Source organism: Emys orbicularis, chromosome 7, assembly GCF_028017835.1.
Source record: "Emys orbicularis isolate rEmyOrb1 chromosome 7, rEmyOrb1.hap1, whole genome shotgun sequence".
Lineage (NCBI taxonomy): Eukaryota > Metazoa > Chordata > Testudines > Emydidae > Emys > Emys orbicularis.
In genome coordinates this window covers 56,362,469-56,388,426 of record NC_088689.1, presented here as the reverse complement: position 1 = coordinate 56,388,426, position 25,958 = coordinate 56,362,469, and the positions used below count along the sequence as shown (strand labels likewise).

The following is a 25,958-nucleotide window of genomic DNA, read 5'->3' as shown; positions in this document are numbered from 1 at the left end:
GGACACCTTGCCCTCATTCAAAATGGCTGTCGCTGCTGGCTGACTTTACCACATTCAAGATGGCTGCTAATAGCTAGACATGCCCTCTTGCAAGATGGCTGCTAACGCCCCAGATCCTGTCAATGGTTCTCTCGCTCCCAGGCAAGATGTCTTCCAGAAGCTTCCACGGCCGAATTAAAGATGGCTTCTTTGCCCTTATTCAATATGGGGGCAGGTACCTTCGCTGCCCAAATCTAATATGGCTACTGAGCGCGGCGTAGCCAACGGCAGTGTCCCGTTTTAAGATCACGTGAGAAGAGCGAGCCACTCAGCTTTGCTGTGGACGTCATCACACGTAACTTGGCTCGTGACGCACAATTTGTGCTCGCACATCAGGGATACGGCATAGAGCGCAGTGGCGGTGGTAGCCTGGGCGCTGGGAAGGTGAGGGGGTCTCGGAGCCGGCTGTTGGTTTCGCTCTTCCGCCCGGCCTGCGTCCTGTGATCTTCTCCCGTCTGCTCGGGCCCCGCTATCGGAGCCGGGCAGCGCGCTGCGGGGGAGCTGTGCCTCCTGCCCCGCCGGCCGGGTGCCGGAGCGCCGTGGGGGAGGGGGAGCACGAAGGGCCCTGGGGGTTGACGGGGGAGCTGTCACTCTTGCTGTATGGGGGGAGGGCACTGGGGGAGCTGCCCCTCTTGCTGTATGTGGGGTGCAGGGTCCTGGGGAGAGGGAAATGCCTAGGGAGTTCCCATGGGATGCAGTGAACTATTTGGCCAAAGTGGGAGGGAGACTTTTTTCTCTAAAATAAGAGTAATTCTGGGGTAGGAATAACAGTGGGGGAGAGACCCCCATTCCCAGGTATGGAACAATAACTCACTCCCTTTTTTCTTGTGACCTTAGCGCTACTGCCCCACCCCGAATATGCACTCAACCTTCTCGGGGGGGGGGGGGGTGTTTTGTGGTCCAAATAAGCAGGTTGGGGGGAGTGTGCTGAACAGGGATTTGTCTTTTCAGATTGTGCACCTCATCATTTCAGAACCCTCTCCACCTAAAAACAGGCTGGCCAGTTACTTGTTTATATTATTTTGGGTAACTGATGGTATAAATCATTTAATGCACATTAAAGACTCACATTTCTAGTTATAACTTGTGTTTTTCTCTTTAATTAGAGGCTCATGAAACCAAGATTTATCCCAATATTGTGTGGTACATTTATTTTCTCAAATGACTGTCAGTGGCAATCCATGTATGGCAAATGACAGTAAAAGCCTAACCCTTACATATCTTTGATAAGTTTTCACTGGCCATATATGTAATACCATTTAAGCTACTAATAAGATATTGTGATGCTCTGTGAGAGTTAGGTATTTATGCCCATGTGAGAGATGGATAAATTGAAATACAAAGAGGTTATGACTTGCTCGTAACAAGTTGGTGGCAGTTTGGGAACAGAATCCAGGAGTCTTGACTCAGTCTGTAGGTTTAGTTGATCCCATCACTATTTAAGAAGTGTACTAGCAAGGCTTCTGTGTAAAGAGGCCTTCTGGATTAGAACTTGTGTCCTATATGATGTCACGCAGTGATGACCAAACTGTTTTCTTGCCTCATGTTCTTTCATAAAAGATGATCTGCAACGTTACTAGGATTTGTTTCATTCTGTTGATAACCTGCCCAACTTCTGCTCAAGGTTTTAATACATAAGACTTTTGAGAGCAAGTCTGTTTTGAAAATTAATTAAATGCTGTAAATAAGCTTTAAAATTCTTTAAAATAATGTGTCTTACGAAGTGGGTATTCACCCACGAAAGCTTATGCTCCAATACATCTGTTAGTCTTAAAGGTGCCACAGGACTCTGTTGCTTTTTAAAATTCTGAAAATTTGTCATAAATTTCATCACTTATCAACCTTTCAGAGAATGTAGTAACACAAAAACCAAAAGATTCTCTACTGATTTCTGAAAAAAAACCTCTTTGTAACAGTGGCATTTCATAACTGAGTTACAAAACAAAGTGAATATTTTTTTTTCTTTAGCAATTCTTTGGACATCTGCTTTACTTTCTCCTTTTGAAATTGACTCATTTAATATTTATATTATGGTAGAGCTTGAGGCCTCAATCATGATTAGGGCTCCACCGTGCTGGGCATTGTATAAACAAAGACCTGGTGTCTGTCCCAAAGATAGGTTTCAGAGTAGCACTGTCCCAAAGATCTTACTCTAAGGGCTAGTAGAAAATTTCAGTTAAATTCTAAAAAATAGCTGTGCTTGTTATAATGTGCATAAAACAAATAAAATTGTTTTAGGAGCCTGAAATGAGGATTAAAACTGTACTATGCATCCCTTTGTCGCTACATATAAATAAAAGCAAATTGGTGTCTATGAAAGTGTCAAGTAACTGTGATAGTGTATTGGTAGCTTAGTTTTATCTTTATAGAGAAAAGTCATATATATCTTTTGTATTGAAAGAAAATACTTCTAAGACTAGAAAAAGCAGTGTTTGTGAAAATAAACTGGTAGTACTAGTAGAGCATACAGTAGGTTAACTGTAAGGTGATATTTTGATTACTAGTCCATGTACATGATAGTCTTGGGTAGTGCATTCTATTTCCAGAATTTAGGGTGGGGTGAATGTTTAGCAGGAGATTAGTTTATTTCTTAACACCACAAGGTCTCAAACCTGCATTTGGACTGGGGGGGGGGATAGCTCAGTGGTTTGAGCATTTGGCCTGCTAAACCCAGGGTTGTGAGTTCGATCCTTCAGGAGGCCACTTAGGGATCTGGGGCAAAATCAGTACTTGGTCCTGCTAGTGAAGGCAGGGGGCTGGACTCGATGACCTTTCAAGGTCCCTTCCAGTTCTAGGAGATAGGATATCTCCATTTAAAAAAAAAAAAAAAAAAATTAGTTATGAGCACACGCAAGATTGTTCAGATAAGTTCGAGGAAGAGAAACCTTCCCTCTTCTCTGGTGAGCATGTGGTATGATTCAAAATTCTGGCATGGGAAGTCAAATCCTTGACTTTCTAGACTAAAGGGTGTGCTGTTAAACTCGCCTGTATCTGTACTGGCTGTATTTAACTCCAGAACATCTCATGTAGTGGCTCGGTTCTTTTTTTTTTATAGGGTTCTTTTTTTTTATAGTACTTGATGATAAATAACTTTTTTTTTGTTACATAACTGGCAAATAATCTTACTGCTTTATTTGTGCTTTTTGTGATACAATAACCAAATACTAAAGCATCTCTTCTCATGCCATTACAGGAATACTCATTATTGAATCAAAAGCAGCAACCATGCTGGCAGCAAGATTAGCGTGTTTATGGACACTGCCACGCCAGAGTCTCCGTCCTGCACTTACACAGACCTTCCCAGCTTTGAGGAATTCCAGCATAAAAGCAAATCGGTGGATCTTGCAACCTAACCGGGTAAGGTAGCTTTTTTTAATTTGATAAGAATTGTTTGTACAAAAGGTGTCAAATTAGACCATTGAGACCATTTCCATGTTTACTAAAAGACGCATTTAGGTGCAGATGAAAATGTAAGTGAGGTAACTGAAATGGAAGGCCCAACTTAATGGGACGACAGCGCTTCAATGTTTTACTGAAGCAGCAACCTGTCAAAAAGGTTATTTAACAGTGGCCCAAAGATGTACAATGAATATTTTACTCTAATTGGGACTCACTTGTTAGAAATCTTGGCTCAGAAGACTAGAATGGAGTTGTATTTCTTGAATTGTCTGCACAGATTCCCATTTAAATGTCATGTGCATCTTGAGCATCCATGCTCAAAACTCTTGAACAGCAGCAATCATTGGAGATGTGCTCAGACCTTGCCTGTCCTTATGTTTCTCTCCCTCCTCTCACCCTACGCGATTCAAGGACTTATAAGAGAGCATACTCCTCCAGCCACTCAATTCCTTCTAGCCACTGCAGATGACAAGCAGAAACTCTACAGCAGGGGTCGGCAACCTATGGCATGCGTGCCAAAGACAGCACGCGAGCTGATTTCTAATAGCATGCTGCTGCTTGCCGGGGTCCTGGCCCCCCCCCCCGCCCCCCCGGCAGGCAGCAGTGTGCCATTAAAAATCCTGCCCGGCCCGCTCTTCTCCGCCCCTCCCGCCGGCATTTGCACATGCTTTGCTGACCTCTGTCACTTCCGGCGGGAGGTTGTGTTTCCGGGTTAGCGTGTCCGGGAAGCGGCCCCGCTGGCGGGGGCAGGAAGAGGGACCCGGCAACACAGGAGTCGCAGCGCCCGCGAGGCCTGTAAGTGGGGAAGGGTCTTGGGTCCCAGCTGCGCCATGCGCCCGCCCGCCCCGAGCACGGCCGGCCCCGCTCCCTGGACTCAGGCAGGCTGCCCCGGGGTTGGAGCCCCGGTGCCGGGATGAGCTCGGCTCTGTACTGGGGCAGGCTACGTCCCACAGCCCGAACCCGAGCCCGGGGGCTGCGACTCACCGCCTGCTGGACTCTGGGAACAGCTGGGTCACGCCTCTTTCGCCACCCGAGGTCACCCCAGTCCCCTCCGGCATTGAGGGCAGAACCCAGGAATCCAGAGCCCTATTCTCCATCTGCTCCCCATCCCTTCGAACAACTAGAGCCCAGCTGGAAACCTAGGAATCCAGAGTCCTTGCTCCCAGCACTCCTCCCCCGAGCGTCAGACACCAGCCCCTTCCCAGAGTCAAGGAGTCCCAACTCCCACCCTGCTCCCCGCCCTACCCCCCCTCACACTCCCAGCCCTCTGCCCTGACCCCTGCACCCCCCCATGATCCCAGCCCTGACTCCAGCCCCCCCACATACCCAGCCCCCCATGCCCTGACTCCTGCACCCCCTCACATGCCCCCAGCACCCTTCCCTGACTCTTGCACCCCCCACATACCCAGCCCACACACACCCCATGTCCTGACTCTTGTGCCCCCCCACATCCCCTCCCCCACCATGAGCACCAAATGGGAGCTCCTGTCCCCCCCCCACACACACACACATTCCCACCTGCACCCCTCGCACCAAATGGGAGCTGTCCAGGTAAGCACTCCAGACCCAAACCACCTCCTTCATTTTAGCTCCTGGCCAGACCCTACACCCCAACCCTCAGCCTGCTCCTTCACCCCAGCCCTGTGCTCAGTGCACTCCCATCCTCAGCTCAGTGCAGAGACAGAGGAAGAAAATGGGCTAAAACCAGGGAAAAGGTAGGTACCCACTCTATGTGGGCAGGGCCGGGACCCCAGACCGGCAGCGGGCTGACTTGCTCATTTAAGCCATGTCTGACATCAAACCATGCTTCTCTGATAAGGTCTCGTGTCCTCCTCCAGTAGTAAATGTATTCTCTCTCTTTTGTCTTGGGGATGAAAGTGTTCCTCATTGTTGCTCTGTGTGCAAATCATTCACCAGCCACACGCATCAAGCTTGGATAAACCCCCTCAGATCTCTCATGTTAGTGGTGTGATAGGTTTGATCACAGAAACCCCCTTGGGACTGTCACCTGATGTGCTGAGACTACCTCTGAGCCAGTTTTCCCTGCCAGCTTGGGACTTCAGAACCCTGCCTTGTTGAGCCAGACATGCTAGCCTGCTGCAAACACAGACCCAGGTCTGAACCACGTCCCCAAAGCTGCAAACTTAACTGAAAACAGCTTAAGAAGTGCTCCTGTCTCCAGCATCCAGTTCCCAATGGGATCCAAACCCCAAATAAATCCGTTTTACTCTGTATAAAGCTTATACAGGGTGAACTCATAAATTGTCTGCCCTCTATAACACTGTTAGAGAGAGATGCACAGCTGTTCGCTCCTCCAGGTATTAATTACTTATTCTGGGCTAATTAATAAGCAAAAGTGATTTTATTAAATATAAAAAGTAGGATTTAAGTGGTTCCAAGTAGTAACAGACAGAACAAAATAAGTTACCAAGCAAAATAAAACACAACAGGCAAGTCTAAGCCTAATACATTAAGAAACTGATTACAGATGAAAACTCACCCCCAGAGATGTTCCAAGAAGCTTCTTTCACAGATTGGACTCCTTCACGTCATAAGTGGTGTCTGGGAAGGCCTTGTCCTCTGACACTGATCTCTTGGGGAAGCCTGCACCAATTTCTCAGTCTCATTCTGCCACTACACTGGAAACTTGCAGTTGTGTGTTATAGCAGTGGTGGGCTCAAGATGTTAGAGACAAGGTGAGTGAGGTAATATCTTTTATTGGACCAACAGAAGTTATTACCTCCCTCACCCAACTTCTCTCTCTACTACACGGGAAACACTAGTGTAGACAGGAATCAGGCATATTTACCATTGTTGCTGGAGTAGATTTAGAAACAACTCCATTTTAAAATTCTTTCACCTGTCTGTATCACCAGGAGAGTTGCTCCCCCACCCCCAACCCAAAAAAATTGCAGAGTGGGTTTTAAAGAAAACTGGGTTGAGGAAAGTTTATCTGATTGTTTGCTTTGTGCTTAGTGTTTTTGTCTCCCAGATTTTTATTCTGGTACTTTCATGAGCCCTAAAGTCCAAGTTATTTCAACTAAATTCTAAATATCCTTTTTTTGTGCACTTTGGGTTTGTTTTGTAGATTGTGTACAACAGTGCATCTTCTGTACTATATCATTGTAAGTTGCTTTTTAAAAAAAAAAAGAGATTGATGTTAAATTCTGTTCTTATAGCTATCCGCATTTAAGAAGTGCTATATATGTTTCTCTCACAACTATAGTTAAAAAGTTTCTAGGGTCAACTTTGACTACCACTCCTTTCCTTATGTTTTCTAAATCTGTGTTGAAACACTCCTGCAGAATATTTTAATTTCCTAAGTCCTTACAGCCCATATTTAGGAACACATCTGCATGTGCAGATTAATAAAGAAAGCCAAGAGAGTGCAGTGGCTTCAAATTTCCAGGGGATGTTTTAACCAGTGAGAGCCAAGGATCATAGAAATCATAACATAATTTTGATTTGCTTGTATTTCAAAAGTTTGTTGGCATTCATCTTAAATCTTTTCTCTTAGATCTTCCCTGCCATAAAATCTTAATTTATGGACCCTAATTCTACTCTTGCCCTTCAGAGTAGAGTTAAGGATTCAAGTGGTACAATGTGAGGAAAGTTGGAGTGTTGCTATAACTGCTTCACCCAAAACTGTGATCAGTTTGAGTTCAGTCTCCATGCCTTTCAGTCTGGCCTGTTCACAAGCACATAGGCAGCAAATATTTACCTTTATTTATGCAAAGCCAAAAAACAGTATGTTCTGGCCATTTACAGCGCCAGTGGGTGGGGTGGGAGGGTATTTAAGTTTTTTCTCGGAATAAAATCATGCTGTCTGCTCTGCCAGTATTCATATATTAAGATACAATTGATACTTTTATAATTTCTGTAATTTAGTGTAGTCAGCGTTGTTAGAGTATTGCACAATTGGTTTAAGAGGATAATGACACCTGAGTTAGAAGGGATCAGTTATATTTAAATAACTCCTTTTTTTACTTATACTGTTATCTTGCTATTAATTGAAACAGAGAGTTTGCCATTAATCTGTAGGTAAATATGTAAATCTTTATTGTTCTAGGATCTATTTAACTGTCTTTCCTTTCTATCTGCTCATAACAGGGGTATGCCTCCAAAGCAAAAATGGGTGTGCGGCGTGGAAGAACTGGCCAAGAAATTAAAGAAGCAGCCTTTGAGCCAGCAATGGAAACTGCATTTAAAGGTGAATAACCATTCTACTCAAGTATTCAGAATGTTTGAACACCAACTGTAAAGCTTATTTCAAAGAAATCAGTTTAAAATCCTGGATCATTATGTCTTACTATAGAGTTTGACTAAGCCTTTGAAAACAAATGTCTGAAAAATGGGTTTCTTCACTTCTCTGCAACATTTGATATTGCTAATACCTCCAGTAGCCATGGAGCAATTTGAGTTGTTCATAGTCATAACTATTGTGAAGTACATTGAAATTCCTGAACTTGAAGACCTTCTCTCAGTCATTCATATGTCAAGTAGTAAGTTTCTTAAAAAGTTAAACATATTTTTCAGAAGCAGAGATCTATTTTTATGTGTAGGATTCATATTTCTATGGCCTTGCAACATCCCTGAGGTATTGCCTCTATTTTATAGATGGGTAATCGAAGGCAAAATGGTTGTGACTTTCCCGAATTTGTATAGTGAGTCAGTGACAGAATTCACATCTCCTGATACTCTAGTATTAGTGTGGGATTGGGGTTGGGGGGGTGACGGAGGGCAGGAAGATAAACTGAGCTCTAGTTCCAGGGTCTGCTCGTTAGCTGATCAGCTACTTTGAGCTTGTATAATTTCAAAATATAATTCTTTGGTACTGAATTGGCAAGGTTTTAAACAATCACCTCATGTGACTAAAGAGAACTGTGCCAAATTGAGCCCTGGTGTAGACAAGTACAGTTCAATTGAAATCACTGGAATTGGTGCCAGTTTACAGTACAATAAATTTAGTGGCAATTTATGGCTGTTAGTGGCAATTGACTCTATTAGATCAGCTTGAGGATTGAAGTCCTTTTTTTAATGGAAATTAACCATTCTCTACATCCAAAGAAGTGTTTTCTATTCTAAGAGTGAATGTTTGTCTTGATACCATTATTATTGTGCAGCATAGCTACTGAAAGATCAGTCTTCCTGTGTTTGTAGTTAGTAAGAAGCGTACAATGCTTTTGAATTTAATCTGCTGTCATAATGTACACAACACAGCTGCCAAGTGTGCTGACTTTACTTATTCAAGAAGTTCAAAGCTCTGCTTTTCTAAATATGGATTTGCCAGATAGACCACAAAGGGGTTACTGTTGAGTAGCACATCTAGTCCAGTACACATACCCGGGTTTGTTTTATATCAAATCTTCTTTTTCATAAAACTTCCTTGAGAGAGACTACAGTTTTTCCAATAAAAACAAACCATGCAACTGGAAATATCAACAGTTGCTACTTCTCATCTTTATTAGACAGTTATCCTTTACAGCAGTGTCAGTAACGTCCAATTTCAGGTCTTTCTGATGGATAAAAATTTGTTATAATTGTTGTCAATGAGAGCAGGTTTAGAAGGCAACATCAAGAGGGGAGGGCAAAAGGGTAAGAGACCTGAAAGGCCTGATTTTTTTTTTTCTCCTGTTTTTAATGAAGAAACTTACCTAGATGATAGGCACGTATCACTAACCAATTGGTGGGTGACATTATTCTTGTTTTTTTTCATTCTTTGTTTTTATTCCACTTATTGTATAGTCTTAGAAATGGCTGCCTCCTGTTGATAAACTTAAAATATGTAACATTTATTTACTGATCCATGTAGCTAGCTAACTGTAGTTTGAAGCTGCATCATGTAGCAGTACAAGAGAATTTGATATTCAGAGAGCATCTTTGTTCCTCTCTGAACTTCGTTTCATGGAAGAGAAACAGTGTGGATGAAAAGTTCCTATAAAATAATGATAGACTAACAGGTAAAGTTTTTATTTGGACATTAAGAATGAAGAGTTTTTATAAATCTTGAGGTTTTTCCCTTCCTTATCAGTTGTTGTTTACATAATGAAACTGAAATTAGAAAACTGTTCTACTCGATCCCAGGACAAAACACTTGCAGGAATATCAATACTTTTTTCTGTTTTGCAGTGGACCAGATGGGAAGATGGATTGTTGCTGGAGGGGCTGCTGTTGGTCTTGGAGCTCTATGTTATTATGGAATGGGAATGTCAAATGAAATTGGAGCCATTGAAAAAGCTGTGTGAGCAAAATATCACGCTTATTATTTCAAATCCAGGCTAGATCCGTTGAAACTCACCCTTATTTACATGCAAATTTCTCTCCCAACCAATCTCCTTCTGTGCATGGATACTTTTTATGACTTTAAACTAAAAAGAAAAATGCTAGTTTCTTGCAAAAAGCATTGATTTTTATATATAAACCTGAAAACAAATTTTGTTAAAGCTTTGGGTTTAAATGCAGTTTGGCTCACTGCTGCTATAAATATCCCACTTCCTATCTTGCAAATACTATTTAACTTTGAAGTATTTTTGCCGCCTCTCAAATGGTATATATCTATATTCTTGTCTGGGGAATGTCATGAGTTAAAACGTAGGTGGATCTTCTAACTTCTGTGAAAGTGTTAGTTAAATCCACATTATCTAGGGTTCCTCTGAGACCCTGTTCAGAAAGCAAAAATAGCTTCTTGAATTCACCAAGAGCTGTAAGAAATGTAAACTTTGTAAGCAGGTCATAATTGTTCCCTATCTACCTGTCTCTTGTAAACACTAACTTACAGAAAGTGTTTGCCCTCGGCATAACAAATTCTGTTCCATGTGGGGGTGGAGCATCCTAGCTAATGATGAAGCCTTCAAGCAATAAACCATATGTTAAAGTTTATGAATGTGTGGGCTTAAAAGAAGAAAATCTTGCTCAGTTTTGTGATAAACTTACTAGGTTCATAACGGAAAGAGATAGGGAAGAAGTGATATTCAAAGCTCCACGCATTCGTGCTTCAAGTGACATCTCACTTTAGCATCCTATTGTGCCAATCTTCTAATACAATTGACAACCTTCTCTGTTAACAGTCAAATAACTGTCATTCATTTACCACCCTTTAAGATGAATGGGGAAAAGTTTGCACTTCTGAGATGTTTTCGGGTTGTCTGCGGACTTCTGGGGAAAATAGTAACTTTGTAAAATGGAATGTGGCAGAAAACATGCATAATCTTTATTAAATGTCACTAACTGGTGGGAATTCTGTCTTCGTAGAATCTGTTCTTTAAACATCGTCATACAAAAGCTTTTCGTATCTAAGGTTATTTCTAGGTTATTCCTTATCTCAAAACATAGCATGTATGTCATGTGATAATACATTGCTCTGGTGACTTAGCAACTTGTGACCATTTCATTAAATTACTTACAATTGTTAGTACATATACTATGGGTTTTTCCTTTTAGACTGTTAAAACCTATAATATACTTATTCACACCACTCTCTTGCCTTTTAAATAGTGATAGAGTAAGATACTTACAGTACGGAGACATGAGTGAAAGGAACACACACAGGAAATGTTTACAATAGACCAGTTTCACTAGCATTATTTATAGTAGAATGTCATCCCATACTTAACTAGCGTAGTTCCATGGCAACAACATAACTTTGTGCATGGTGGAAAAGAAGTTAACAAATTAAGGCCTAAAACATGATATATTTCATGACAAATGTCTCTAAACTGAATGTTGTATGCCACTGTAAGATGGATCTCATTAGTCTTAAATATTTATAACAGTTTGATTGTATCAGAACTAAGAATAAGTGGTGAGATCAATTAAAACATGAAAAAATAGCAACATAACTGTTCATAATTTCATCTCTTTCAGTATTTGGCCTCAGTATGTGAAAGACCGAATCCGTTCTACCTACATGTACTTTGCAGGAAGTGTTGGTTTGACAGCATTGTCTGCTGTAGCAGTCAGCAGATCTCCTGCACTCATGAGCCTCATGATGAGGGGTTCTTGGCTGGTAAGGTTATATGGGCTTTCTCTTTAATCACCAGAAAGATTAGTGTTAAGAAAACCATGTTTTGAAGTAGAACTTGGAATCTTAGCAGGTGAAACTTTATGGGGTGTGTCTAGTTGTCTGAAAACAGCCCCAACAGTACAGGGTTACATAATTCTTTGAATAAGACACATCTACAAACTTCTGGTCATTGAGGTGTGTGTTTGTGGGGGGGAAAGACAAGAAACTTCCCCCTACATGAACTAGTGCAGGGGTTGTCAATAGGCAGACCACAAAATCCGGACCCGCCATTTGAACAGACACTGATATCTTTTTTTATGTACTTATTGCTATTGGGTTTTTTAATTATTTAATTATTATTTTCTCAGGAGTCTGGATCTTGATTATACCTTGTCCAAGAAATTTGGACCTTGACAAAAAAAATTGACTACCCCTGCTCTAGTGTAAAAAAACAGACTGATGACAGGAGCTTGCTACCTGAAAGCAATTAGAGCTCAGTGGTCTCACTGTTCAATCTTCTCTTAAGTGTGTCTCAGTAGGTAAGCTAAATACTAGTGGTGTCTGGAAAAATTCTGAAGAAACATTTTTGTTATATAATGATTAATCAAAATTGAAATGTTTCATGGAAATGGTTTGGCATCAGTTAACTTCCAACAGAACACTGGCAGGCTGAAGGGGAGCTTGGGAAACCCTAGCTGAGCCAGGAGCCTTGAAATTTGGAAGCTGGCACTTCCAAGCTCCATGTTTTTCTTCAACCCACCAGAAACCTTGGAAATCCTGGTAGCTATGAAATTGACATGATGATCAGTTTGGTTGTTGCTCACCACTGAATTTCACTGGTGAAACTCACCAGACTCTTGGTAAGCTGACAAGTATCTGGGGAGCGTATTTTGTTTTGGCAATGCCATGTCTAAATGTTTCCAAAACAATATAGTGGAATTTCAGTTCTGCGAAAACTTTTGAATTTTTCCTTTTCGTCCTGATTGAAGATAAAAATTTTGTGAACGCTCAGAAATTTTCACAGAACTGAAATTCAGTTTTCTAGGCAGCTCTACTGAAGACCCCAATAAAACTGAAATCTGACTTTAATATGCTGCAATCTCTCACAAACTTAACAGGAATATTTGAAACAAGCTTGTAGAGGTAAATCCTATGTTTAAACTAACCGGTATGATTTACTTTGGTATTCATAATTTTACAAGTGGCTCCCCTTTTAGGTAACTGGATTTATGGATAACCTCAGACTTAAACTGAACAAGATCAATTTCTCATGGTTAGATGGCTTAACAGCATAAAATAGTAAAAGCTGAAAATAGACTCTGCTTTAAACACTCTTTAATAGCTATTTTAAAGTAACTTAAACACTTAATGCTAACAAATCGAGTAGTGGTAAAGTGTCATAAAGAAAGAACTGAAGGTTTAGTTATCTTAGCTAAAACATGCATAGCTTAGTTATAGTTAAACTGTGGCTAATTTACAATACATAACTTGGCAATAAGAATGGTGATAAGATTAAACTAATTTTACTTCACAAAGTGCTGAATGTGGTTTTATTTTAAACGTTTTGTTTCAGAAATATCGCTACGGGCACATTACGTACAGTAGAGGGAGCTATTGCTAATTATCTAATCCTAGTAAAAGATGGCTTTATGAAGAACATCAAAGAATCCTAACTAAACATACATATTTAAACTTAAACATAAGTTTGTTTTCTGTTTAAATTTAGGTATATTTGCATGTCAAGAGCCTAATGTGTGCTAGCTAATATTACTTGTTAAAATAGTCTATTGTGGTCATGTAAAAGTTTCTTCAGCTGGTCATATTGAACAATTAAGCATAGTTTAAAGTTGGTGAAATCGTAAAGCTGTGGCTTCTGGTATGAAACTGACCTATTGCATCAGACTTGACTTATCTGATCAGACTGATGTCCTCAAAGGCTGCGTAAACCTGCCAGTGGCCAATAGCTAACTGTTCAAAGGCAGGTCATATGACTTGCTGCTGCCAAAACAATGCCTAGCTTGCCTGCGCATAAGTTGATCAGCGACATGCACAACTATGAATATGGTATTTGGCTTAATGAGGCCAGGCTTGTTAATTTATCCATTTGCATCTACATATGCTCTGTGGTTGTCCAGCCATCTCCTTTGGAAATCTTGTGTATGCATGTCTCCTGCTTGTTCCTCCCTGTGAACATGCACACTGGCATTTGTAGGTGTATGACTATCTGAAAATTTAGTATTAAAATGACATCTGTACCAGATTCTGCAAATCTGTTTATCAATTGTGCATAATATAGTGACAACATTTAGGTCCAAATTTTCAAATGTTCATGCTGGTGTAAATTCTGCTCCTGGGAGAATTCCGCACCACTGCACAATGCAGAATTTCACAGAATTCCCTGTTTACTCCGCAGAATTTCTGGCTGCCTCTAGGGGCCGCTGGACTCTGCAAAGCCCAGCTCACAGTGAGCGTGCCTAGCCTAGTGGGGCTGGAGGCTGCATGCTTTTTGATTCTCATTCTCCTGGGGATGGGAGAGGGTGTGGGAGATCCAGCCAACTCTGGCAAATGGTGAGGAAGGGGTGGGCTGAACCATATCATGTCCCTCAGCAGGACAGTAAAGAAGTTAGGGTAGTAATGGCTTTGGGGTGCTGGTGCCTGGGCCAAGGGGTGTCCCATGACTGGGCTCTGTGGGGAGGGGGATGCTGGTGGCTGGGCTCTGGGGGGCCCCCACAGCTCTCTCCAGCACTCTCCTGCCCCCACTGGAACTGGGTTTTAGTAGGGGTGTTTTTAACACTCCTGGGGGAATCTTTTTTTGCTCTTGTCTGTATTGCTGACATGTTGGCAGGTATTTTGAAACAAATTACCAAAATAATTGAAACTGGAGTGATTATATTGTGTTATTTTGACAAAATATGTGGAATTTTAAAATGTGTGCAGAATTTTTAATATTTTGGTGCAGAATTCCCCCAGAGTAAAATTCTAATGAATGTATGCATACATGAGGCGGGGAGAGCAGGAGACATACATTAAAAAGGGTGTCTGGGTATCCGCAGAGCGCATGTGCTGAAAAGGGTAAATGTAGATAATTGGACAAATTAGAAGGCATAGCTACAGATAGCCATGTTTCGTCTATTTACAGAATTGCACCAAGGTCCATTTAGGCATGTCATGGAGATGTGGTTTTGGCAAGAGCAAACCAGAAGTAGCAGCTAATGGTCTCAGTCAACCATCTATTAGCTGCTAGGCCACACACTCCTGTTCAAGCAGGAAGCAGCTAGACTGAGCAAGAGAAGAGAGACATATGGTTTGGAAACAAATGGGAGCAGGGACAGATGGTATTTGGATGGGGCTTGGGGAGAAAGCATGTACAAGGAACAAGCAGCAATGCTTAAATATTTTAAGTAAATGAAAGGTCGTAAGTGGGGATACAGTGAACCATCAGGGGATACCTTTGGAATCATCCAGTTAGTTGCTTCCTCTGTGTGTTTTTTGTTTTGTTTGTTACCTGGCATATCTTGGTGCTATGTGTCTAAAGCTGTCCAGTACAATTGGTATACCTCTTGGCTTGGACAGTCCTAAGATTTCCTGGGTAAAAAATGCATTGACTTCATTGGGGTCTTGCTAGAGTAAGGACTGCTGGATTTGGGCTATTGTGTGAAGTTTAGCAGGGTACTTCTGAGTTAATTGTGCTTTTACTCAACTATGTGTGCAGCTTTCTGCTCTTGAATCTTTGAGAGATAATTGTGCATAGGAGTACTATTGACATTTAGGCTAGTAAAAGAAATTAATATAAACTAAGATTTCAGAGGCAGAGTAGAGAAGTTTGTACATCTCAGCGTGCTCTTGAATTCTTATATGGTAATTCTTTATATTACAGGCAATAGGTGCAAGTTTTGCAGCTATGATTGGTGCTGGGATGCTGGTTAGGTCAATATCCTATGAAGGTAATCCTGGTGCTAAACACCTTGCCTGGATGCTTCATGCAGGTAGGTGCATTTAATTTTCTGTGTGACAGTATCTCAGCTACTTAACGTGAAATATTATGTCTGTGGTTTTGCTGAAGATAAACCTACTTCTAAAGGAAAACAAGTTCTTAGTCTCCCAAAACTTTAATGAAATATCTAATGCTTTTGGGAAGCTGTAACTTCCTTTTAGCTCCTTTCATTCCTGTTCACAGCACCTTCTGTGTGGCTGTTAATGAAATATTCTTTAAAGTATCTTTCTTACGTTGGCTGGGGCTTATGGGTGAGTTCTGGAGATGTCTTTTTCCCCAAGTACATTGTGCAGCATTCAGCTACTTAGACATCCTTGTTCTCTTAAATATAAGTGGATTGATAATAGATCCTCTGTAAGGTTGGTGTGGCTATTGGTATTGGTCTTTGCCGTGCATTTTCTCTCTTGCTAATATTCATTAAATGGTACTGGGGATATCTGGATTCTGCAAGCATGCCTTTCCACTTGAGGAACCCTTACCCTCTATTCATTGTACTCAGCTGCCACAGAACAGCCAAGGCCCTCTGATTCCATCTAACCATTTCTCAAACCTGTTCACCTTAATAGAAGCAGAACCTGCCCCCCCCCCCCATGTTGGTTAAGTAAAAATTGAGGGCCTGGTGACAGCCCTGACTATATGAATGCACCAGACTTCATGATAGGATTCAGAAGGTACCTGAGCAGTTGAAAGTTAATAATCCAGATTGACCTTACCAGAGATCCTTCAAAGGTCAAAGTTTGGGGTGATTTCCTCTTCCCATCCTGTGCTTGACCAGTGAATTTACTGAGTGAATTTACTGAGCTTCAGTTCGTTAGCTCAGTAGGAACGTAGAAATTACTGGTCGGTTAGTGGTATGTTGCAGGTTATGTTGGAAGTCTTCATGACTAGTCAAAAGGCTGTTTTCAGCAAAGCATCTGCTGAAAGATTGTGATTATTTGCATTCATTATTAATAGAAAAAATGGTACAGTAATGTTTCCATGATATTAAAAATTAACAATTACTTTAGACACATCATTGGTAATTGAGAAAGCAAAACCGTTCCTTTGTTGAAGGGATTTCCTTAAAAAATAAAGTTGAAAGACGCTTCATAAAAAGGAATTTTATGAGCTCCCTTAAAAACATATTTTTTAAAATTTTAAAAGAATGACTCCAAAAGGAGTGTTCTGCTCCCTGTTGATTATTTCTTTGGGGGCCCTTTGAAAACACCCTTCAAAAGAGCAAATGTGCTCAGGCTTACCCCTTCTTCCACTTGTGCACATTGTTTCTCTATTTCTTACTGCCTTTGATTTCATTGTCAGAGTTGCTAATACAGGTAAAGCATATTCTTGAAGACCCTGGGGAAGGCTTTATTCCTTCCACAAAACAATGAAACTGACAGTACAAAAAGTACACTGAAATGAACAAACTAAAGAATAGAAATAGTTTCTGCTCGAATCTTTTATAGTGATCTTATGAGTTATAATGGTAAGAACACTTAGGTGGAAATGTGGTTAGTCAAATCTGTGTCCCTTTAAAGAACTGTAATTTTTTTCTTCTGTGAAAATGCATGTTCAAATCAAACCTGCAATTAGTACATGAAATTACTTGCATCTTCTAGCTGTCTTTTCAGCTTACCTGCTGAATGATTGCTTTATAGTTAGCATGGCTTTATAAGTATCATACTGGTACTAACTGCCTCCTCAGCAGTCCTATATAATCAAGTTGTATGAGTCAACGTGCAGCAGATTATTTCTGCAGTTCTGATGTGGGCAAGTAAGGTGTCACTTAAATTATATTTTTTTGTGCAAATGAATGTACCATTAGTTTTGATCTATAATAGTTTAAAATTATAGTAACATGCAAATGATTGAAGTAAGCCAATCACTCAGTGTTGTCACAATATCATCAGTAAACCATCGGCTTTTCATGGATCGGTGGGAAGGGGTAGAGCAACACCAGTTATGTCACTCTGATATGAGCTACCAGCTAGTTGCTATGTACCTTGTGTGCAATATTCATTCACTTTTGAATATAATGCAGCTTGTCTCCTGCAACTCGTTTGTTAATAAGGTCTGTCTTCTGAAGACCACCTTCTCTTAGGCAACAGAAGTGTCTCAGTAAAGGAATTGTACTGTTCACAGTATGTTATCAGGAAGAGCATTTATCCCCTTTCTCCTGATTTTTGTAACTTCTGAAAGGTTAGTATTGTATGACATATTAAATGTCCACACGCTCAATTCACTATCAGGGTGGGCATTGAAAACCCTGTGTTCTGAAACACTTTCAGTGTAAGAAGATATGGTTGATGAACTTCACTCATATCAAGCAGATTTTTAACTTTGATTACAAATCTGATAAAGAATCACACATGTCTCACTGAAAGTTTTAACTGGTTCAAGTGACACTACTTACTTTCAAAGCCGTTTCCATTAGAAACCTTAATGCTCAGTTTGCAGTTGTCTCTGGATTTCAGAAATGCTAATGTGGTGGTATTGCATATGCATAACTAGTGTGTTTACTAGCTTGTATAGGACCTAGTATGGTGCTTAAGATTATAAGACTTGACATACACCGCTACCTCGATATAACGCGACCCGATATAACACAAATTCAGATATAACACGGTAAAGCAGTGCTCCGGGGGGGGCGAGGCTGCGCACTCCGGTGGATCAAAGCAAGTTCAATATAAGACGGTTTCACCTATAACGCGGTAAGATGTTTTGGCTCCCGAGGACAGCGTTATATCGAGGTAGAGGTGTACCAAGTCAAGTTGCTGTACAGGTGGGCCAAATTCTTATAATACACAGTGCTGTATTTGGGAAGAGGGATTCCTTTCTGATGCGTTTGTTACTCGTTTTTTACCGTGAAGCATGTGACTTGATTGCATAGCTGTTCCTAATGTCAAGAATTCTTTCCTTTTTTCAAAATACAGCTGCAACTCCAGCTTCATGTGAAAATGCATTCCATAGGCGGACTGTACTGTCTGAAGCATTTATTGGTTCAAGATATACTTGTTGCTGAGTTTGAACAGGCCTTGTAATTCTCATCAGCCAGCATAAAGACTGCTCATTTTTCTGAACTGTCCTTCATAATTAAATGAACGGTAGCACATTTCATCTAAGTTTTGTGACATTGTACTGAATATTTTCTGCCAAATTCTGCATTGGCTTTTCTTCTTTGCCCAAGCCCATTGAACTCAATAAGATTGAACAGAGTGTAAATCAATACAGAGTCTGGCCTATTGACTGTTATGTGGCTGAAAAATACCCTCTTAGGATAGGTCATTTATCTTCAGCCATTCAATATATACAGCATTGAACATAACTAAATTTCCAAACTTGCTTGTCTTTTTCTTCACTTAGGTGTTATGGGTGCAGTGGTGGCTCCCTTGACCTTGTTGGGTGGTCCTCTGCTAATCAGAGCTGCCTGGTACACAGCAGGAATTGTAGGAGGTCTCTCAACTGTGGCCATGTGTGCACCAAGTGAAAAGTTTCTGAACATGGGAGGACCACTGGGAGTAGGCCTTGGCCTTGTTCTTGCTTCATCAATTGGTAAACAAAATACTGTTTTGATGTTTGACTTCTAAGTGTCTAAAACTGAGCTCACCTAATTATACAGTATCTTTAATACAGTGAGACTGGCCCTGTCTGAGAAAGGTACACACAAAAGTACCTGGTTAGATAGTATTTGCAGGAGCTGTTATCTTCATAGATTCTAAAGCCAGGAGGGACCACAGTGATCATCTAGCCTGACCTGGATAATAGCAAAGGCCATAGAACTTCGCCAAAATAATTTCTAGAGCATATCTTTTAGGAAAAACTTCCAATCTTGATTTAATAATTCAGTGGTGGAGAATCCACCATGACCTTTGGTAAATTGTTCCAATGGTTAACTCACACTGTTGTTGAATTTACACCTGATTTCCAGTCTTGATTTATCTAGCTTCAGCTTCCAGCCATTGGATTGTGTTATACTTTCTTCTGCTAGACTGAAGAGCCCATTGTTAAGTACACCTCTACCCCGATATAACGCGGTCCGATATAACGCGAATTTGGCTATAACGCGGTAAAGCAGCGCTCCAGGGGATGGGGCTGCTTTACTTCGTTATATCCGAATTCTTGTTACCACAAGCGGTTCCTCTCCGTCCGCCCGTTACTTGCTGCAGCCCTCCCCGGGGCCCCCGCCTCAGCTCACCTCCGCTCCGCCTCCTCCCACGAGCGCGCCGCAGCTCCACTTCTCCTCCCTCCCAGGCTTGCTGCGCCAATCAGCTGTTTGGTGCGGCAAGCCTGGGAGGGAGGAGAAGCGGAGCTGCGGTGTGCTCATGGGAGGAGGCGGAATGGAGATGAGCTGGGGCAGGGAGGCCCTGGGGAGGGCCGCAGCAAGTAACGGGGGGTGCAGAGGAACCGCTCCTCGCTCCAGCTCATCTCTGCCGCCTCCGCTCCGCTTCTCCCCCCCCCCCCCACCCTTTCCAGGCTTGCCAGGCCAAACAGCTGATTGGCGCAGCAAGCCCAGAAGGGAGGGAGGGAGAAGTGGAGCAGCAGCGCCGCGCTCAGGGAGGAGGCGGAGGCAGAGCAGAGGTGAGCTGGGGCAGGGAGCGGTTTCTCTCCCTACCCCGATATAACGCGGTCTCACCTATAACACGGTGAGATTTTTTTTGGCTCCTGAGGACCGCGTTTTATCGGGGTAGAGGTGTATTTGTTCCCTATGTAGGTACATGTAATCAAGTCACCCCTTAACCTTCTCTTAGACGGCAAGTTTTTTTTTTTTAGTCTGGCACCTCAGCAAATTGCCAGCATGTCCCTGTTTTAAAATAATGTTTTTGCTGGTTTAAAACCACACTATAAATACTCTCAGTGAAGAGTACTGATAGACATGGACTTCATGCATTTTTTTTAAAAAGTCTAGGATAAAAATCCATCTGGTTAAAGTTTCAGTAAACTGTAACACAGCAAAAAACTGCAATGGTGTCTTCTGGTAATAAATATTAAAATTGCCAGGTTAAATGTGACTCAGATTTGCTACTGAATATTTTTTCTGTATATTCTCTTTTTGAAACATACATGCTAGAATTGCTCTGTGAAATGGTCTGACATAGAAGTTTCATATGAAAATAACACCAATTAGGTGGGTTTTGTTTCGCCCTCTAGGTGAAAAGATACTTTAAAGAAACGTGTAAGAGGCTTACAAGTTCTAACTGTTTAAATTTAACTTAAGGCTAGACATTTAAGAATTCAAAAGTCACAAAATGTTGAAGGAGGGTTGCATGTGTGCCCCATTGTACTTATGCATTACGGTACAGTCTAATATAAAAAAATATTCTAGATCATACAATATTACGGCTGTCGATTTAATTGCAGTTAACTCACACAATTAACTAAAAAAATTAATCGCACTGAATAGAATACAAATTGAAATGTATTAAATATTTTTGGATGTTTTTCTAAATCAGGGATCAGCAACCTTTGGCACGTGGCTCGCTAGGGTAAGCTCCCTGGCGTGCCGGGCCAGTTTGTTTACCTGCCGCATCTGCAGGTTCGGCTGATCGAGGCTCCCACGGCCTGCGGTCCCCCGTTCCAGACTAATGGGGTGGCGGGAAGTGGTGGCCAGCACATCCCTCGGCCCACGCCGCTTCCCGCAGTCCCCATTGGCCTGGGACGGCGAACCGCAGCCAGTGGGAGCCGCGATCGGCCGAACTTGCGGACGCGGCAGGTAAACAAACTTACCCTGGCAAGCCGCGTGCCAAAGGTTGCCGATCCCTATTCTACATTTTCAAATATATTGATTTCTATTACAACACAGAATACAAAGTGTACAGTGCTCACTTTATATTTTTTATTACAAATATTTGCACTGTAAAAGTGATAAAAGAAATAGTATTTTTCAGTTCACCTCATACAAGTACTGTAGTGCAATCTCTTTATCCTGAAAGTATAACTTACAAATGTAGATTTTTATCGTTGCATAACTGCACTCAAAAACAAAACAATGTAAAACTTTAGAGCCTACAGGTCCACTCGGTCCCACTTCTTGTTCGGCCAATCGCTAAAACAAACAAGTTTGTTTACATTTATGGGAGATACTGCTGCCTGCTTCTTATTTATAATGTTACCTGAAAGTGAGAACAGGCACTTTTGTAGCTGGTATTGCAAGGTATTTACATGCCAGTATGCTACACATTTATATGCCCCTTCATGCTTCGGCCACCATTCCAGAGGACATGCTTCCATGGTGATGATGCTCGTTTAAAAAAAAAATGCATTAATTACATTTGTGACTGAACTCCTTGGGGGAGAATTGTATGTCTCCTGTTCTATTTTACCTGTATTATTCAATATAGTTCATGTTATAGCAGTCTCGGATGATGACCCAGCACATGTTCATTTTAAGAACATTTTCGCAGCAGATTTGACAAAACACAAAGATACCAATGTGAGATTTCTAAATATAGTTACAGCACTCAACCCAAGGTTTAAGAATCTGAAGTGCCATCCAAAATCTGAGAGGAATGAGGTGTGGCGTATGCTTTCAGAAGTCTTAAAAGAACAGCACTCCGATGTGGAAACTGGAACCCGAACCACCAAAAAAGAAAATGAACCTTCTCCTCAAGGCATCTGACTCAGATGTTGAAAATGAACGTACATAGGTCCACTCTGCTTTGGATCGTTATTGAGCAGAACCTGTCGCCAGTATGGCTGATGTCCTCTGGAATGGTGGTTGAAGCATGAAGGGACACATGAATCTTTAGCACATCTGGCCCGTAAATATCTTGTAACACTAGCTACGACAGTGCTATGTAAACCCCTGTTCTCACTTTCAGGTGACATTGTAAACAAGAAGCGGGCAGCATTATCTCCTGCAAATTATAACCAAACTTGTTTATCTGAGCAATTGGTTGAACAAAAAGGAGGACTGAGTGGACTTGTAGGCTCTAAAGTTTTACATTGTTTTATTTTTAAATGCACTTATACAAAAAAATATAAGTTTACATTTGTAAGTTCAACTTTCATGATAGAGATTGCACTACAGACTTGTATTAGGTGAATTGGAAAATACTGTTTGGTTTTTTACAGTACAAATATTTATTCAAAAATAAAGTGAGCACTGTACACTTTGTATTCTGGGTTGTAATTGAAATCAATATATTTGAAAATGTAGAAAATACCCAAAAAATATTTAAATAAATGCTATTGTGTTATTGTTTAACAGCATGATTAATCGCACGCTTAATTTTTTTAATCGTGCGACAGTCCTATATAGTACTCTTCTGCAATTTTGAATAAATGTCACATCTCTTACTATGGTGTACATGTATGCTAGAATCCATGAAAATAGCTGGCATATAAGAAGCACCATGAATGACATGAGCACTCTTGCAGGATGGTCCTTCCATGCTCCTACATTATAAATCATGCCATTCCTCAAATAATTAAGACTGTAACAATGCATATACACAAAGAAGGGGCTTGCTTTTAACACCTTTTTTGCACACTTATTCCAGGATCTATGTTCCTGCCTCCTACCTCTGCATTTGGAGCAGGCCTCTATTCTGTAGCAGTTTATGGTGGATTGATCCTCTTCGGCATGTTCCTGCTGTACGATACACAAAAAGTTATCAAACGTGCAGAGACACACCCAGTTTCCATATATGGAGTAGCAAAGTATGACCCCATCAACTCGTAAGTATTATCCTGGTGTCAACACTGATCTGATTTTAAAACTGTTTTAACTGATGATGTCCCTTCAAGCTATGCAGTAGTGTATAAAGAAAATTGACCTGCTGTCCTGCAGATATTAGAGAGAAATTCACTTTGGGATATTAAACCTCACTTTACACTAAAATGCACTAGATTATAGCCACGTCGTTTTCCAAATACAATATGAAAATAGTTAATGGGGATAAAACTATTACTGAAAAATACCTATTTTTAAAACTACAGAAGCATGACTAAGTACTACATATGATGCCAAAAAAGAGGTCTTTTTTTTTCTTTTTCTTTTTATGTACATCTCTCAGCCAGTGTACGTTTTTTTTTTTTCTAACAGTTTTTCTGTGTGGATGGGGGAAATTCTTTGTACATGCTTTCTGAAAGACTTTCAGCTCACATTCTTAATCTGTTCAAACAAAGCAATTTTAGTTGTGTTGTAAGCTGTAAAATATCTTAGTTTATATGTAACCTTTGTCATTGTAAATTAGTAAAACTTTTATGACCACTGTAGCTAATAGTAATATAATGATTAATTGTCCTCAAGAGCCAAATCTGATAATAGGCTAACCTTCTCACTTTGTAAAGGTCTCTCTTCAGTTATATTTTTGAGTTGAAAAGGCATATTTCTGTTACCCTTTTGAACTAAGTTTAGTATTTACTTTTATGTAAATAACTGTGACTCTAAAAGAAAAGGGATTTGGGGGATAAGCTGTTGGGAGGAAGAAAAAAGGAATCTACCCAACATTGTTCAAAACTTTGTTCCAAATCCTGGTCCCACTGAACTTTAATGGAAGCTTAGTTGTTTTGGGCCAAATCCTAGTTCCAATATGTTTTTTAACTACAAGTGTAATGTCCCATGACAAGTTACTGTGCATTTTTACCCATCTATAGCTTATTGCTTAACACATGTGGTTGTCATTCTAGTTTCCATAATGTGATTTAAACAAATGTAAATAAGAGCTATATGTCATAACTGAAGTCTTAGTGGCAAATTAGTCAGTTTCTGCTTGTAATGATTACACAGTTCACTTCAGAAAAACAAGATTCACATACACAATGTAGTATCTTAAAAAACAAGTTGAGTGAGACAGGTCCTCAACCTCATTTTTAAAATTTCCTAATGTGTTGAATTGACACTGAGTAATTAAATGTTGCTTATAACGTTGCTTATAGTAAATTAAACTAACTGGCTTTCTGGTGTTTTTTTTTTTTTAGGTGTCTGGGTATTTACATGGATACACTGAACATCTTTATCCGGGTGGCCACCATGCTTGCCACTGGTGGGAGTAGTAGGAAAAAGTGAATTAAGATTTTTCCTTGCAACCATCTGATAGTTCACCAAACTCTGTCAGCTTAGTGCATATGCCTAGTAAAAATGAATCTGGTGTACAAGCAGCTTTCATGTAGAAGTCAGAAGTTTGAAGCACTTCAGCATTATTAAGGTGTTTCAGTACAACATGAATCTCAAGGATAAGTTTCCCAGTTCTTATGTGAACAGGTCAAATTTGGATTACAGTGCAAACACTTGTACATAATTTGTGATATCTTAATGGGAAAGAAATATATTTTAGTAAATTATATTCTAAACTTAAGTAAACAAAACTAGATCAGTCTGCTTCTCTGAAAGGTTTGACAACATATTATTCTGTAACTATCACTTTTTGCATCTACTGTAATTGCATAGTAAAAAGAAACTGATCTCCAAAATGAGGAATCAAGTGTACAGAAAGGGGCACAAGATAACTCAAGAGACCGATATTGGAATATGGAACCTTGTTGTGCTTAAACTGAAAGTGGTATTGTCTGAGAGCTGTTTCTGCTATTTGATGGCCTTTGGGTGACCTACCTGAAAGGAATTAGAGCCCTATCTACTAGAACTTGACTTAGTCTATTACAATTCGTGCCCTTGTAAAATCTCAACTGAAATTTTAGAAAGGATTAAGGTGAGCACAGAGAAATACAAAGGCCTTGGAAAGGAAATGCGACCCTTCTGGAATGGTGGGCGGTGGTAAAGAAGCTTGTGCTCTTACTACATCTATTTGTCCTGTGGGTAAATAGAACTTCAGCACCTTTCCTGAATATACTTGAAAAATTAGCATTCAGTGTGGCTGTAATGTTTCCAACATCCTTAATGTTCATTAGCTATATCTATGTCTTTGCACTGAGAAGTTAAACTTTGGAAATATCAAACTATTGAAGTGTTGGTTCCAGAACCAAAAAATATTTAGGCTATAATGTGTGTGTTGGCCAATAAAACAACTATACTGAAATCAACTAAGTTATTTTTGGTGATGGCCTCCTGAGGTCTGAGCTCAGTGACCAGTCCCACTCTAAAATTTGATAATGATGGTGCTGGAACAAAGGGAAGGTGAACTCTATTCTACTTTTTTCACCTGTCCTCCAGGCCCCAAAACTAAATGCTATATACTTTAAAGTGCTTTTGCCTGTAATCCTTTGACTCCTCTTCCCAAATTGCTGCCATACAACTGGTATTTTCTTTACCATATTTAACAAAAATGCCCCACTAACATTAATGGTGAATTTCTACAACTATATTTCATTGTTTGTTCTAGTACCATACTTGGTTTGGCAAATACAAGTATTATAAGCTGGGATAACAGGTAAACCTGTGAAAATATTGGGCACAAGCTATTGTTGGCAATCCTTAAATTTAAATGAGGCCTATGTAACTGCTGCTCTACTCAATCTAGTTACCAGTCCTGGCAAAGATCAAATCAGCAATTGAGAAACTTACTTTATCCTTTCAATGTGCTATGCTGACAATGTGCTATGCTTGTATACCGATTTCTGAAACAATAAAGTCCAAGACCAACAGTT

At 40.6% G+C, this 25,958-nt stretch overlaps 1 protein-coding gene across 1 annotated transcript; it reads left to right on the top strand.

Annotated features, from left to right (window-relative positions):
* The first annotated feature begins 340 nt into the window (after positions 1–340).
* On the top strand, positions 341–25,958 carry GHITM (growth hormone inducible transmembrane protein). The gene is made up of 9 exons (XM_065408765.1): positions 341–423; positions 3,233–3,396; positions 7,549–7,648; positions 9,568–9,679; positions 11,302–11,443; positions 15,318–15,426; positions 18,777–18,965; positions 22,913–23,090; positions 24,336–25,958. The coding sequence occupies exons 2-9, from the start codon at positions 3,265–3,267 to the stop codon at positions 24,421–24,423; spliced, it is 1,050 nt and encodes a 349-aa protein (XP_065264837.1). The 5' UTR covers positions 341–423; positions 3,233–3,264; the 3' UTR covers positions 24,424–25,958.